General features: G+C 38.2%; 1 protein-coding gene across 1 annotated transcript in view; it reads left to right on the top strand.

Moving 5' to 3' along the window:
• Window positions 1–17,646, top strand: part of DNAI3 (dynein axonemal intermediate chain 3) — a 130,540-nt gene that overhangs the window by 82,026 nt on the left and 30,868 nt on the right. The window contains exons 12-16 of the mRNA XM_044005324.1: window positions 1,251–1,337; window positions 4,005–4,133; window positions 8,845–8,918; window positions 12,115–12,256; window positions 15,149–15,236. Of these exons, the coding sequence (XP_043861259.1) occupies window positions 1,251–1,337; window positions 4,005–4,133; window positions 8,845–8,918; window positions 12,115–12,256; window positions 15,149–15,236 (520 nt within the window). The remainder of the gene's footprint in view (window positions 1–1,250; window positions 1,338–4,004; window positions 4,134–8,844; window positions 8,919–12,114; window positions 12,257–15,148; window positions 15,237–17,646) is intronic.

The raw sequence follows: 17,646 nt of genomic DNA, 5'->3' as shown, positions 1-17,646 counted from the left end.
CTTATAGCACAACAGTATTCCATCATAGTCATAAACCACGACTTGTTTAGCTAATCCCCAGTTGATGGACATCCTTACAATATCCAGTTTGCCACCACAAAAAGAGCTACTATAAGTGTTTTAGAACATATAGTTCTTTTCCTTTTTCCCTAATCACCTTAGGAAACAGACCCATTAGTGGTATTGTTGGGTGAAAAGGTACACACAGTTTTGTAACTCTTTGGACATAATTCCAGATTGCTTTCCAAAATGGTTGGATCAGTTTATAGTTCTACTAACAGTGTATTAGTGTCCCAATTTTTCCACATTCCCCCTCCAATATATATCACTTTCCTCTTCTGTCATTTTAGTCAATATGATAGGTGTAAGATATGTCAAAGCAGTTTTGATTTGTATTCCTATAATCAGTAATGATTTAGAGCATTTTTTCATATGACTATGTAGCTCTGATTTCTTCATTGAAAAACTTCCTGTTCATATCCTTTGACCATTTCTCAATTGGGGAATGACTCGAATTCTTATAAATTTAACAAAGTTGTCTATGTATTTGAGATTTGAGACCTTTATCTGAGTAACAGTCTATAAAAATGTTTTCCCAATTCTCTGCTTTCCTTCTAATCTTGGCTACATTGGTTTTTATTTGTACAGAAACCTTTTAATTTAATGTAATCAAAATTATCCATTTTATACCTCACCATGCTCTTTATCTCTTGTTTATTCATAAATTGCTCACTTATCCATAAATCCAATTGGTAATGTGCTCCATATTCTTCTGATTTCCTTGTGGTATCTCCCTTTATGTCTAGGTCACATATCCACTTTGACCTTGTCTTGGTAAATGGTGTGAGATATTGGTCCATGCCCAATTTCTGCCAGATAGCTGTCTAGCCTTCCCAACAATTTTTACCAAATAATGAATTCTTATCCCAAAGATGGCAAGTTCTTGAAACCTCTTCTGGAAATCCTAGGAGATTTGATCAAGCTTAAAAGGCTCTTAAGGGTAGGCCCAGGGGTGTCTCTTGGCCCAGGGTCTCCCCAGCTAAACTCCATGTGGTTTGGATCCACCAGGCTGGCTGCCTAGTGATGGATTTCCTGAAAGTCACTGACCAAGTCACTAAGAAGTCATGGTGAGGAGAGTGTGCACTTTGACACAAATCACATCTCCTCTTGAAGTTTGAAGTGAGTCAACTCCCAGGTAGACGCTGTCATTTAAACATGGTTTACTTCCTAACTTTCATTTTTTTCCCTAGATAGTCTTATGGGACATCAGTGCGTATGCTGAGCGCATAGTAAATATCAAAGGCTCTGGCGGTGCTAGTAAGAAAGCTGTACTTAAGGTCAGTTATTCTCCAGGCTTACTTGTTTCAGCATGGGATTTTATTTTCATTTTCTCCCCCGTTTAATAGTTTTTCAAGAAATGTATTGCAAAGAGCCATCAGGATGAACAAGACCCCAACAAAGAGAAATGCTTGTATTTTTCAGGTTTTCTCATCTATTTAACAGAGCTGATCCCAAATATTCTCCTCTGCGTGTTTGACTTGTGTCTATATCTATTTGAATCTGTATCTAGGAACTTGTATCTATAGTACCTGGGGCCCTCCTGTCTTGCATGTGGGGACCCCCAAAAGCCACTCAAAGTTCTCTGCACTTGTAGCCACTCAAAACCGTACCTTGCAAGCTCCTACCAATATGTTTCCTTTTATTATTTAGCCAGAGGAAATCAATAGTTGAAAGCAATGGCATTTAATGAAATGAATAGTAAGAAAAGCAGCAATGAAATATTTCCCCATAAACACTGTCTCCCAAATACACACATCATCAATGAGAGGAATGGAAACTCCTAGAGATCCCACATCGGGGCACCCATGGAGAGGGAACATGTATAGCTAGACCTGAGCACTAACTCATCTCAGGGGTGGAATGGGAAACTTGGTCCTACCCTAGGAATTTGATGCCATGATTGTGGACAGCAGTGGCCCCGCAGAGGCTGCCTCCCATCAGGTTGCACCCCTAGAAGAAAGTGAAGTCCAGAGACTAAAGCAACTATCCAGAAAGTGGTCCTTTACCCCTAAGTCCACATACAGAGACAGAAACCATTCAGGCAAGACAAAGGTAAAGGAAGAGATGTGGTGCCTCTGTCGTGCTTTTGGGGGAATTCCTCTCTCTCTGTCATCCCTAGAACCTTGTGCCATCTCTTCTCCAATTTTCTATGCCCTGGAGCTAGTAAGGGCTGGGGTAGTGGGAGGGCCAGGGAAAAGCCAGGCCACTCGGAGAGTGGAACCACATTCTCACCTACCTCATCCCCACTCTCCATCCTTACCTAGATTTAATAATATATTTTAGCCAATGAAAAAACTTCAGTTTCCCTATATATACCTTTTCCAGTAAAGTCTCTTGGCATGAACTCTAAACTTGAAGTCAGAATACCCGAGTTTAAGTCTCAGCCAACTCTGCCAATTGCTTAGCTTTGAAACCTCAATGCACCTCAAGTCCTCATCTGTAAAATGTACATAAATGTCATAACTGACATTACTGTAGTACTTTCCAGTTTGCAAAGTGGTGTATATGTGTGTATATGTATATATATATGTATGTAGATATATAGATATGTGCATATATACATCTATAATCTCATTTTCTCATCTGTAAAAAAAGGGGACAAAACAGTATCTTGTGAGGATCAAACAAGTTAGCCGATGTAAAGTGCTTCGTAAGCCCTGAAGCCCTATGTAAATGCTAGCTATTATTATTATTATTATTATCATGACTATTACTACTACTACTATTACATCGTCATCATCAAACTCCCCCCATTTGGTGCTACAGCTGTGACTCTACCTACGGAAGAGGAAATTGAGGTTTGGAAGGTTTGGAGTAACTCTCCCACAGTCACGTAGCTAACAAACGTTAGAAACAAGATTTAAATTCCAGTTTTCCTGACTAAAGTGCAGATCTCTACCTACCATGTATGCCGAGTGAGGGGCTAGTGAAGCATTTATGAAGTGTTTACCATGTGTTAAGAGATGGGGATGAGACCAAGGAAAACCACAATTCCTGCCATCAGGGAGCTCCGTTCTAGCAGGCTGGCCTCCACTCTCTAAAGGTGACGTTCCTATTTAGCCTGTACAAGTAAGACAGTCAGTGACTTGCTTGCAGTTACATGTGGAAAAGTAGGGGAAAGTGGGAAAACTAGGGGAAAAGATCCTTGAACGAACCCTTTGGCCCTTGTCCCAGACCATTATCCCTTATCTTCATGAGTTCATTTCTAGAAAGATGGTGGGATTTCATGCTTAGTATTTAATTACTCCAGAATTTTCAAGTGAAGAACCATCAGATCCTAGATATAAAAACAATTGGTGGTTTTTGTGAATATGACAACCTTCAGAGGAGAGAAGAAAACTGAAGGAAAAGGAAGGATAAAGATTGATTGGGCCTATCATTTAATTGGTATGGGAACTTTCAAATGATGAGACTCCCCCATCCTATGCAGGTCACACTTTCTCTGCTGATGGATAGTCTTGTAAATTAGTCAAGTTGCCTAAAGAACTGGAAAGTTAAGTGATTTGTCCAGGATCACACAGCAAGTGTACATTGGGGTGAGACTTGAACCTCAAGTCTTCTAGCTTTAACCCCTGCTTTCTATCCACCATGCCACACTGTCTCTCTAAGAAGGAAAAAGAAAAATCCATGGAAATATGTGGAGCATAATAACAGACATACCAATGCAGATTTTTTTTTGGGGGGGGGAGAAGGGTAATGAGCATTAAGTGACTTGCCCAGGGTCACACAGCTAGTAAGTGTCAAGTGCTGAGGCTGGATTTGAACTCAGGTCCTCCTGAATCCAGGGCTGGGGCTTTCTCCACAGATATTTTTATTTTTGCTCTGATTTTCAAACTCAGTAATTTTAATCTGTTTAAAACAACATTTGATATGAGTTCATTTATTAATTCTTTCAAGTTATGGTCTGGGATCTTATTTTTAAATGTTTTTAAATCTCCCTCTAGCCTATATTTTTACTGGAACCAGACAGTAATAAGGAGTCACTATATGTAAGGCACGCTGCTGTATCATCCATAGAACATGGACATAAGAAAATAATCACAGATATACACTGGCTGGCCGACAATTTTGAGGTAAGTTAAAATGGTTGGGGGGGGTGTTGCTTTTCTTTTTACATGTTTTTCTCTTGGAAATAGTTTAGTGTCATAATAATACTTTTTATAATAACACATTTTGAATCACAAATCATTTTCATTCTAACTGGAGTTTTTTAAATCACAAAAGAATCATGCCTTTGCATTTTGTGTTTTCATGCCTTTTAAAAATCCACTGTAATAATGTATAATAACATTGTATAATAGCAACACTGCATAATAACAACATCGACTTTGTGCCATTTTATTCAACATTCATTGGCAAGCAAGGCCACCAACAGGGGATTCTTGTTTGGGATGAGTCAGATGATATGGGAAGTCCCTTACAATTCTGAGATTCTTTGAAATCAGGAAAGTAATAAAGTCTAGAACATACCCTAAGTTTACTGACTCCAATCTGAATATCCAACTTACTGAATGAGATTATGCTTCGTGGGCTAAATGAATGATTTTCTACTATGGCAGTTTAACACCTGTTAGTTTATCGCCTTCAGAAACTCCCAGCATCCAAACTCCTTGCACCAACAAGATATTGCAACCAACCTATGACTTCATAGTAAGATCTCTGGAGCTCCCCAAGACACATGGCAGTAAAGTGACTAACCTAGGTTTATAACTAGTAAAGTATGAGGCAGAATTTGAATCCAGGTCTTCCTATCACATTGCTCTCCCACCCCACCCCCTCTTCCACCACTGCCTTCCACAGGGATAGGGACTAAGCCTGTGATTTCACTGGCATAAGGAATTCCCAAGTAAGTAAACTCACTCTAGCAATACAAGTTGCCACCTTCTCTGCAACTCATAGTCTTAGAGAGTTACCCAGAACATTGAAAAATTAAGTGAATTAATTGCCCAGTATTACACAGCCCTCCTACTTCAGAGATAAGACTTGAACCCAGATCTTTCTTGCTTTGAGGCCAGCTCTCTGTCTACTACACCAAGCTGCCAATACTATTAAGTTGTATTACTACAGAAGAATTACCTAACACATGATTTTAAAAGAGGGAATGCTGAAATCAAAGATTAGAAATTGGCAAACATTCGATTCAACAATTATTAAACATCTACTCTATCAATCAACAAACATTTATTAAGTGTCTACTATGTGCCAAACACTGTGCTAAGCAATGGGGATACGAAAAGAGGCAAAAGACAGTCCGTGCCCCCAAGGAGCTTACAATCTAAAGAAATATTCTAAGGAAAAATTAAGAGGAATAAATAACTTTCAACTGAGGAGAGTGGTCAGAGAAAGCTCCAAAGAAACCAGGATGGGATTGCAACAAACAAGATGTGGAAGGGGGGGAGCAGCATGGGGGTGGAAAGGGAATCCATTCCAAGAGTTGAAAGATGATGTGAGAAAAGGAATGGGGATAGGAAGTAGTCCAGTTTAGCCAGAAAATACAGAGTATTTCAAGTCAAATCAAGTCATTAAACATTTATTAAGTGCCTACTATGTGCCAAACACCATTCTAAGCACTGGGGATACAAAGAAAGACAAAAACATTCCCTATGCTCAAGGCGCTCCTAGCCTCACAGGACTACCTACAGCTCCAGGTATACAAGATACATACATAGTAACCTGGGGCTAGTCTCAGAGGGAAGGCACGAGCATTAAGGAGGAAAGGCTTCTCACAGGAGGTGGGATTTTAGCTGAGGCTTAAAGGAATCCAGGGCAGTTGGGAGGGGGAGATGAGGAGAGAGAGTAGCCCAGGCCTGGGTGACAGCCAGAGAAAAGGCACACAGTAACACCGGCAGGAGCAGCTGCGAACCCTGAGCTGTGTCCTCTGACTCCAAAGTTCATTCACATCCCAACTGCCTTACCTGCTTCCATATGTTGTATTAATCAATCAACAAGCATTTCTACCTACTGTGTACCAAGAACCAAGCCAGGTTCTGAGGCTATAAAGAATAGACCCTGCGGGGGGCTAGGTGGCGCAGTGGATAAAGCACTGGCCCTGGATTCAGGAGTTCCTGAGCTCAAATACGGCCTCAGACACTTGACACTTACTGGCTGTGTGACCCTGGGCAAGTCACTTAACCCCCATTGCCCTGCAAAAAAAAAAAAAAAAAAGAATAGACCCTGCCCTCAAAAAGCTTACATTCTTAATAATAGGAACACATATAAGAAATACAAAACATATTCAAAATAAATACCAAGTAATGTTGTAGAGGAGATGCCTGAATCTAAACAACCTCTGAGGGTTTTTTTTCTAATTGGAAGATTCCAGCATTTGAATACTCTACAAAAGTTTATCTTTAGAAGTCATATGCCATCAGAAGGAGCAGAAATTCCTTGTTGGGTATAAATGACACCATTTGAAAAGAACCTTTCCTGAGCTTGCAGTAAAGACAAGTGATGATTAACTTATACAGTGAATTAAAGGGATACTTAGAAAAATTTCCCAGGGTCCTAAGGGAATTGACTGAAATCATGGGTAACATAGTGGAGCTTTTACAAATGAATATTTACTCCCAAAGGTATGATCACAAACATTCAAACTTACTCCCCCAATATGTGAGGGTATAATCCTCCTCCTTTGCAGCACCAGTCTTTGGGGAGGGGAAGGGAATTGGGTTCAGAGTTACCTGAATTCCCATAGAGCAAAATCCCAGTTCCAAATTCAACCCTGATCCTCTGAGCTCATGGGCACAGTCACCCTGGCTCAAATTCCTGGTTCCCTGAGGATCCCTTCAGGTCCCCTGAAATGGTAGACAAACCACACAGAATGGAAACAGACACCCCCGGGCTCATTTCCTGAAGCCTGGGTCAAAGAGATAGAGCTAGGGAGGGAAGAGTCCCTTCTCTCTTGGGGTTCAGACCATAGCAAGCATCCACGAGGAGCTGAATATGGCCGATAGGACTCAGCAGAAAGAGCTCAGCTGAAAAGATGGTGGAAAGGAGACATAGGTGGTCAATCCAAAAAGACTGCCTCATCTCACTGACAGGAGAACTAGGCATGCTCAAAAGCTAGGTTACATGTGGAGTTACAGAATCTCAGTTGGTGGTCATCTACCAAGCAATTAATAAGCAGATATTAAGTACCTACTGTGTGCCAGTCACTGTACTAGATGTTGGAGATGCAAATACAATAAAACAATTACTGTTCTCTAATTCTGCTTACATCCTATGGGAGAAGACATGGACATACGTACACACAATAAAAATAAGGTCACTTGGCAGGGAGTGCACTAGCATATGGGGGAAATTGGGGAAGGCTTTATGTAATAATAATAATAATAATAATAATAATAATAATAATAATAATAACTGGCATTATATAGCGTGTTACAGTTGGCAAATCACTTTACATACACTATCTCATTTGATTCTCACAACCAACCGGGGAAGTAGGTGCTTTTATTATTATCCCCATTTTACAGATGTGGACACTGAGGCAGAAAGGTTAAGTTTCTTACTTGTCCAGGGTCTTAATAAGTTCTTGAGGCATTTAAGGATTTGAACTTGGGCCTTCCTAATTCCAAGGCCAACACTCTATGCGCTGGCGCTTGAGCTGCATCTTAAAGGAGGAGAAACAGAAAGTAGGTTATCTAGTTTTACCTCTAATTGAACAAGTCCATTCTCTGGATACAACACACCTGACAAGTGGTCATCCCATGGGATCTCCCAAGGCAGCCCACTCTCTTTCCTGAAAGCTCTAATTATTAGCAAATTTATTCTTAAATAAAGACTAAAATACTTAGTAACTAGTTGGATGAGGGAGAGTGACACAGAGTGATTAATTCAAGTCACCTGGTTCAGATGATTTATGTCCTTGGGAACTGAAAGAACTGGCAGATATGCTCACAGCAATATTTGGAAGATCATGGAAAATGAGAGAAATACACCCAGACTAGAGAAGAATAAATATCCCTGTCTTCAAGAGACAGACAGAAACAGAGAGAGAGAGAGAGAGAGAGAGAGAGAGAGAGAGAGAGAGAGAGAGAGAGAGAGAGAGAGAGAGAGAGAGAGAGAAAGTCTGAAAACTAAAGGCTAGTGAATTTGATTTCAATTCTGAGGAAACTTATAGAACTGATCATTATAGAAATGGTTTGGGAATATCTGGAAAGGAAAGTGGCAACTCCAAAGAGCCAGGATGACTTTCTCAAGAACAGGTCGTGCCAGGCTAATCTCATTTGCTTTTTTCACTACTGGGCATGGCAGTCTCTGTCTGGCAGGGTTTCCTTTTTGAAATGATCACTTAATTCAATTAAATAGGTAAAGTGCTGGAGTCAAGAAGACTCATCTTCCTGAGTTCAAATTCAGCCTTAGACATTTACCAGCTCTAAGACCTAGTCTCACCTAACTTCACTTAAGTGACTTCAGTCACTTAACCCTGTTTGCCTCAGTTTCCTCATCTGTAAAATGAGCTGAAAAAGGAAATGACAAACCACTCTAATATCTTTGTCAAGAAAGTCCCAAATAGGGGCAGGTAGGTGGTGCAGTGAATAGAGTGCCAGTCCTGGAGTCAGGAGGACCTTAGTTCAAATCCAGCCTCAGACACTTACTAGCTGTGTGACCCTGGTCAAGTCACAACCCTGATTGCCTCCCCCCCAAAAAAGAAAAACAAAACAAATGGGGTCATGAGGAATTGGGCACAACTGAAAAACAAAGAAATTCAATTGCTTACCGTGCTAGGACGTCATTTTTGGAAGTCACTTTGCCTAAACCATTTATTTCTTTTTTTTAAAGCTCAACAGAATGGGATATGTTTTTGAGAATCGAAGTGGAATATCTTGTCAGCTTGTGACATGTTCGATAGACTGGTATTTACACCTTTTAAACATTTTATCATCTATACTTATACAAAATGTGGAATTCTAATGAGGATCTAATAAGTACTCTGATCATTTCTTTTTCCTTGAAGAGGCATAGCCTGCATGGCATTAGTTTAGCTTTGAATAATAAAAGAGTGGAATTTTGTAATTTGCTGATGGATTATTAATCATGTTATATAATTCACAGTCTACAGCAAGTGAAATAAGCATGTTCCCCCAGGCATAAAGTAAATTAAAAGCAGTTTGTCCATTTCTAGATATTCTGTTACTTCTAAATTTAAGGCATCCATAACTTTAAGTTAGGCTCAAGTGAGACAATATAGATAAAGCGATACATAAACCATAAATTGCAAATTGTTATCAACAATAATATAATATATTTAACTATATTAATACCATCAATAGTGAGTTCAAATATTTAACTGGCAAAAAAACACCTGCAATTAAAAAAAAAAAAGAACTGCTATTTAAACATGCCTCCCTCTTCTTGTTGTTAGGAAAGGGTTTTTTTGTCTACCCAGATACAATACCTTACATTCATCCCTATTAAATTTGATCTCATTAGATTCAACCTAGTGTTCCAGGCTACTATCTGAAGTTCACTCCCAAGTGTGCATCTTCTGTAAATATCCACATTCATTTATACCTTTAGCTAAGTCACTAATTTAAAAAAATAAAAATAAAAAACACCACCAAATACCTTAGGGCCAAGCAAAGATTGTTGAAATATTACAATGCAAGACTTTTGCCATGTTGACACGGCACCATTAACAACTGTTCTTTGAGTTCATCTAGCCAGGTCTGAATCTAGTTCAGGGCTTCTGAATGTATAGTCCAGGTAAAACTTGTGTTTTTAAAACATATATTTTTGATGACTCTATTTCAATATATTTGTTTTCTTTTGTAACGTGACATATTTCATTTGATGCACTTAAAAACATTATTCTGAGAAGAGATCCATAGACTTTACAGATTGCCCAAGGACAGAAAAAGTTAACAACCTCTAATTTAATTGTATTAGTATCTACTAATATCTCTTCTTTTCTTCACAAGGATATTATGTGATACTTTATCAAAAGCTTTGCTGAAATATAGGTAAATTAACCCTCATCTATGGGTTTAGTAACCCTGTCACAAAAGGCAGTGAGTTTAGACTGGCCTAACCTGTTCTTGATGAAGCCAGGTAGGGTCTTTGTAACCACTGCTTGCCTTTCCAGGGGTTCACCAACCATCCCTTTAATGATCCATTCAAGAATTTCCCAGAAATCAAAGCCAAGCTTACTGGCCTGTAAAGTTAGCCAAATCTGTTTACTTTCCTTTTTGGAAATTGGGACAAATATTGTGGCACCCATTTAATTTTTCATGATCTTCCAAGTATTACTGACTGTGGCTCAGCATTGACATTTGCCAATTCTTTCAGTTGATGAGGATGTAGGCCATCTAGGCCAGGTGAAAGTAACTTATATTAATTAAGGACAACTAGGTACTCTTTTTCTACCTCCTTGTTCATCTTGGGGTTCAACTCCCTGTTAACCCTTTTTATTGGAGATACTTTTCTTTGCTATGAAACGCAGAAGGAAAAGAGTTGAACCACTCTGCCTTCTCTCTGTTGTTATTGTCCCATCTACCTCAAGCAAAGGTCCTATCCTTTCTTTGATTTTTCTGTCTTTTCTCTCAATATAGTTTTTTAAAAAACAAAACCCTTTCTCTTGTTCTTGGTTTTTCTCAGTATCTTCATCTTTTTCTGAGTTTTAGCACTCCTGACACTATTTTTACAGGATTGTTCCATGGTTTCATATTCATCCTATGTTATCTAGTATTATTCCTATCATTGTATTTACACGCATACACACACACACACGTGTGTGTGTGTGTGTGTGTGTGTGTGTGTGTGTGTGTGTGTGTGTAGATATGCATCCACAATGGTCTCTTCAGACAAATCCCATTCTTCCTCTTCAGTGGAATTGTTTCCCTTTGTGTTTGTGGAGTTCCATTCTGGAGTATCTCCAGTCCTTCCTGGGATGACTTTGATGGTAGAATTTTAAAAGTCCATGGGAATCATCCTATAGTTTCTCTGAATCTTTTGAAATCCACTTTCCAAAAATCTAGGGTACATGTTGGACTATTGACCAGATTTTCTCTCCTCTGTCACAAACTTAGAAGGGAGTAGTTACTTCTCCCCCAAGGATTTCTATCATTTGTACTCTAGAAAAGGGCTTCTTAAACTTTTTCCACTCGAAATTCATTTTAGCTCAGAAATTTTCACACGACCCTAGGCATATAGGTATATAAAATAGGCATACAAATCAAACAGTTACTGTCAAATTTTTCACAACCCCCACCTTCAGTTATATAACCCTGTATGGGGTTGTGACCCCCAATTTTAAAAGTTTTGCTCTAAAAAACATTCTCCCCTTAGTACTAAGAATCAGATCCAGAACAGTATTTCTTTTTGTTGGCCCCTCTACTTTTGAAGGATGAAATCATCATGAAAGGAAGCTAAGAAGTTACTGGCTGTTCTGCTTTGGGCAGAAAGAGAACTCCAGCAGATATCTGAATAATTGAAGTCCCCATTTCTACTCCATCATGTATCTTTAAACAACTTTGGCAAAGAAGCACTTTAGAACACTGACAATGAAGCATGCTTCTGATCTTTTGACAAAAATGCACTCAAAGTGCAGAATAAGACACACATTTTCACACACAGTCAACGTATTGATTTTTCTTGGCTATACTTATTTCTTTTAAAAAGGGACTCCGGGACAGTGATATAGCGACACAAGAACAGAAAAGAAAAAACATCATCAATGAGATATGTGAAAATACACATAAGAGGAGAGATGGAAATTTAGAAAGGGATACAGATTCCCTTATTAAATTTAATATATTAATGACTAACATGGTAGTATTTTATATAATTGCTCATGTATAACCTAAATCTGTTGACTTATCATGTCAGGGAGGGGGGAGGAGAGGGAGAGGAAGGAGAGAATTTGGAACCCCAAACTTTAAATAAAAATGATTATTATTAAATCTAATATATGCTTAAGAAGAAATCACACATAACAGAGTTTTCATAAACAATTCCTTATTCTTTGCATATTGAAATGTTTGCTCTTGTAGATGTTTGAGATCATACTAAAAATGTAAGTCGCAGATCATTTGTATGTTTCCCTACTGTTAGTACAATATACTTCTGGGATATCAGGCCAACAAGACCTCCACCAACACCGGTGGATAAAAAGAAAGAAGAGACTGTCGAGGTTCCTCATGACGTGCCCCCCACTTTTCTACATTTAGATCTCACTTGGAGGCCTCTTATTAAGGTAGGTATTATGGCCAAACAATTCGTCCGTCCTAGTTGTATACGTTCTATGGAATGCTTGGGGGGGGGGGGGGAGAGATGTTCCACACCGTGTTTTCATCAGGAAGGAATGCTGCTCCAGGGCATCCAGAGGATTTTGTGACTTGCACAGGATCACACGGGCAGCATGAGTCAGAGGAGGTTCCTGAACACTCTCTGAGGCCGATTCTCACTATGTATACACAATAGAGATTTACTAAAAAGTAAGATGACCCAAGTTAATAGAGGCCTGTTAGAATAGAATGAAGACAATGAGTCAGTTGTACATGAAGCCAATCTTCGATATGTGAGTAGGCAACTAGCAGAAGAAAAGACTTCAGGGGCACATGGATTATTGGAAAGGCTGTCATGAGAGAGAGAGAGGATAGTCTTCCTCTGTGTGGTCACAGGCAACGGCTTAACATGCACAACTGTCCAAAAGTGGCACGGGTGTCATTGTTGGGTGTGTCCTCGGAGAAAACTCTTGCCCAGCTATAGGGTAGGCTAGGTGGTCTCCAAGGGTAGGTAGTCCCTCCTGATTCTGAGATCCTATTGTTATAAAGTTGTATTAGAGGAGGCGGCTAGGTGGCACAGTGGATGAAGCACCGGCCCTGGATTCAGGAGGACCTGAGTTCAAATCCAGCCTCAGACACTTGACACTTACTAGCTGTGTGACCCTGGGCAAGTCACTTAACCCCCATTGTCCCGCCAAAAAAAAAGTTGTATCAGAAAAGTCCATTTGCCAGTCAGTCGTGTGAACTTGGGATTCACTTTCCCATAGAAACAATGTCATAAATTGTGGTTAGGCTCTCAGTCTACAAAAGCTTATGTTGCCAAGAGTGTAGCCAGAATAGCATGCATATGCAATGAAAGTTGTAGAAAGCAATGGTGATGCAACACTAGCAAACAATGTAATTTACTAAGAAAATAAATGGGTTTCTTACTTTTCTTGGAAGTTGGTGCTTGAGAAAAAGCAGCCATAACCAAGACGGGAGGAAACTTTTGAGAAATTACAAAAAAGATTTCTGGGCATTTTGAAGGGCTTGAGAGCAGGTGTTTCCACTAACACCTTCCTAATGGTGACAGGGAGCTTGACATGGAGGAAGACAGGGAGATAGATCTTCCTAAAATAACTGAGAGTTAAGAGAGGGGAAGGGAATTAAAGATGACCAGTGTCTGTAAGGAAGACAAAGAGATTACCTGACATCAAATGAAATGAGTTATGATTACATGGCAAAAGACAGAGGGAAGAGAACAAATATGATGTGTATATGAGACCCTTGATAGAAGAGGGTAGGGGCAGGAATTTTGGGTTTTCCCACACTGATTCCCACACAGCTTCCCACACTGGCCACCAGAACATCTGGGCTGCTGTCATGAACACAGACAGAGGGAAAGCTAAGCAGCCTTAGGGCTGGATTACTAGACAGAATGCTTGAAACAGGTGATTCTCACTCAAGGAGTGGTTGCATTCTGTTAAAAGAGTAAGAATTCTTTTTAGCATGGAATATTTTACCTGTCAGATTCATAGATAAGAGAAGAATTTATTACCTACCAAGCAAGAGATAGAGAGCATTATGGGATGTAAAATGGATAATTTTAATTACATCAAATTAAAAAGGTTTTACACAAACAAAACCAATTCAGCAGAAGGAAAGAAAGCAGGAAATTGAGGGGGGGTACTTACATCAAGTTCCTCTGAAAAAAGGCCTCATTTCTCAAATATATAGAGAACTGAGGCAAATGTATAAGAATATGAGTCATTCTTGAATTGATAAGTGGTCAAAGATATGAAAGGCAGTTTTCAGGAGAAAAAAATCAAAGTTATTAATAATCATATGAAAAAATGCTCTAAGTCACTATTGATTAGAGAAATACAAATTAAAACAACTCTGAGATACCACTTTAGACCTATCAGATTGGTTAATATGACATAAAAAGAAAACAACAAATTCTGGAGGAGATATGTAAAAATTGTGACACTAATGTTGGTGTAGTTGTGAATTAGTCCTGCCATTCTGGACAGCAATTGGAGAGCAATTTGAAATTATACCCAAAGAGCTAATAAAACTATGTATACCCTTTGACCCAGCAATACCACTACTAGGTCTTTACTCCAAAGAGATCAAAGGAAAAGGAAAAGGACTATTTTGTACAAAAATATTTACAGCAGCTCTTTGATTGGTGGCAAAGAATTGGATATTGAGGGGGTGTCCATCGATTGGGAGATAGCTGAACAAGTTGTGGTATATGCTTGTGATGGAATACTATTGTGCTATAAGAAATGACAAGCAGGATGTTATCAGAAAAACCTGGGAAGATTTACATGAACTGATGTAAATTGAAATGAGCAGAACCAGAAGAACATTTTGCATAGTAAAAGCAATATTGTAGGACTATCAACTGTGAATGACTTAGCTATTCTCAACAATACAATGATCAAAGACAATTCTTATGATGAAAAATGCCTCTAGAGAAAGAAATGAGTCTGAATGCAGATTGAAGCATACTTTTATTAAAAACTCTATTATTCTTGGTTGGTTGGTTTGGATGGGTTTGGGGGTTTTTTTCTGGGGGGGATAATCTGCATTTTTTGTAACATAATATAGAATTTTGCTAATATATAAATGTTTTACATGACTGCACATGTATAATCTATATTAAATTATTTGCCTTCTCAAACAGAAAGAGTGAAGTTTGGGAGAAGGGAGAAAATAGAGAACTCAAAAGATTTTTTAAATGAATGTTTAAAGTTTTGTTTACATATAATTAAGAAAAATAAAATTTAAATTAAAGGTAAAAAAGAATTATTCCCAAGAATAATTTAAGCAAATGTACTATAAATTTTTATTTTTTTTGTTTTCTCCTCAAAAAGATAACATTGGCTAAAAATGGCACGACTTTAGACCACTGTCCAGTCAAAGTCAGCTTGAGAGATGACTACCTTCATTATCAAGCTCAAGGTAACATCCCACCCTCTCTGAGAAAGTTCCTGAAAGGGGAGTTTCAGTTGCTGCTATTGACTGAGCAAACTGTTTTTGTTCACAACCTCACCCAAAGAGCTGCTAGCCTAATTATAAGAAAAGCAGAGTTGAAACCACAAAAATGGAGCTTTCAGAAACAGTGCCCACCATGGTACACCTGTCTACATGAAAGTTTGGGACTAAATCCAGCTTTTAAAACACACAGTTTTTAAAAACGAAGTAACATTTTATCTTTAGTCTGACCAGATGTGGGGTTTTGGGTTTTGTTTTTGTTTTTTACTTTTCAATTGGTGGTTTTGTTGGATAACCTGAAGAAAGAGATTAAATTCAATTCCCATGTTCATCAAAGGGTGAGAAAATAACAAACAGGCAAACAATGACTGATTGAATCATGATTTTGTGTTTAGGGGTTGTAGCTTTTTTTTTTTTAAACTAATATATAAAATAGGACCAGGTAACCACTGAGAGGAAATATGGCACAGCGAATAGAGAGCAGAACTTCAGGTCAAGAAGAGTTGGGTTCAAATTCCACCCCTGACATACTAGCAAATTATTTTAACCTGTCTGAAACTCTGGCAACTTAAATTATACTTGTGGGGGCAGCTAGGTGGTGCAGTGGACCTGCCCTGGATTCAGGAGGACCTGAGTTCAAATCCGACCTCAGACGTTTGACATGTACTAGCTGTGTGACCCTGGGCAAGTCACTTAACCCTCCTTGCCCCTCCAAAACAAACAAACAAAGAAAAATTATACTTGCTTCCTAATATTCATCAGTACAAGGCATGTCCTCTCCCCCCATGCTGAGCAACAGATATTTGGCATGTAGTAGGAGCCTAATAAATGCTTATTAGTTGACTGAAGCTATTGTCTTAAGGTTACTTTGAACAAGATGAGCTATATTAAAATACTAATTATTTTAGTGAGGAAGGCAGGAAACAGTTGTGTTCTGGGGTAAAAGTCATTTCATAAGATGTCTGAATATATCTACATTATTGATTCATTAGAGCAAAGGTCAAAATCAATGCCAAACTTGAAAAAGGGGTAATGATGTGTGAAATCACCATAGATAGTGAAGACATAAAGGAAATTGATAGAGAGCAGTAGACACAATGAACATGCCAACAAGAACAAGAATATAAAATCAATGGATGAATGCTGACAAAAGATGCTCAAAGTGATACAACTAGAAATATATAAGCTAAAAAAATATACATCAGAAAAAAGATTTAAATAAATCAGCCACAAACTCATGTAAAATACACATACACACACACGCACACATGCACAGACATCACCAGAACCAGAGGATTTCATGAGTCAATTTTACAAATAATCAAAATCAAATAATTTACATGTTCATAAAAACTTTTTTTTTCAAAAAAGAGAAACCTTAAATTAACCTAGTTTTTTGAAGGGCAGAAAAATCAAATGAGCATAATTTTAAAATGAATAGGCAACATCACAATAAACAGAAAAAATAAAAAATCATTAGAACCTACTTTATGTAGTAATGGGCCAATAAAACCAAGAGTTTGAAAAAACTAAGAATTATCTACAAAAATATGAAATGTCCAAATGAGCAGAAAACAAAATAGAAATATTAAAAAATACAGTTCCAGGAAAAGCAATTGAACTAGTCAAAATAAAGGAACTACCCAAAAATATGCTGGTCCAGAAGAATTTTCAGAATTCTATCAAGCTTTTATAGAAAATAACTATGCTACACAAATTTTTCTCAAAAAGCAATGGGAGGGGGCGGCTAGGTGGCGCAGTGGATAAAGCACTGGCCTTGGATTCAGGAGTACCCGAGTTCAAATATGGCCTCATACACTTGACTTACTAGCTGTGTGACCCTGGGCAAGTCACTTAACCCCCATTGCCCAGCAAAAAAAAAAAAAAAAAAAAAAAGCAATGGGAAAGCACACCCTATCAAACTCCTTTTATGAAACAAATACAATACTAATACCTGAACAAGGGAAGGATGAAGCAAAGAAAGAGAACATAAGGTCAAAATCATCAATATCAAAATATTTCAAATAAAATCCTGGTAAAAAGCCTACAATGATATAGCCAAAATTATTTAATATACTCAAGTTATATTTATATCTGGGCTACAAGGGTGGTTCAACATTAGGAAAATGATATAATAAATCATAAACAAAACTAAAATATCTGAAACCTCAGATAGAGCCTTTGACAAAGGACAATACTTAATTATGCTTTTTTAAAAAAGCTTTGAAAAGCATAGGCATTGAAGGACCTTTTTTTAAAATGTTAAACAATATATATCTAAATCAGGAAGCAGCAACCTGGCCAGCACCTGTTTTGGTGTAGCCTCTGAGCTAAGATTTTTTTTTTTACATTTTAAAATGCAATAGCACTTTATTTT

The sequence above is a fragment of the Dromiciops gliroides genome, chromosome 4 (genome assembly GCF_019393635.1).
Source record: "Dromiciops gliroides isolate mDroGli1 chromosome 4, mDroGli1.pri, whole genome shotgun sequence".
NCBI classification, from domain to species: domain Eukaryota; kingdom Metazoa; phylum Chordata; class Mammalia; order Microbiotheria; family Microbiotheriidae; genus Dromiciops; species Dromiciops gliroides.
This window is presented reverse-complemented; position numbering and strand designations above follow the sequence as displayed.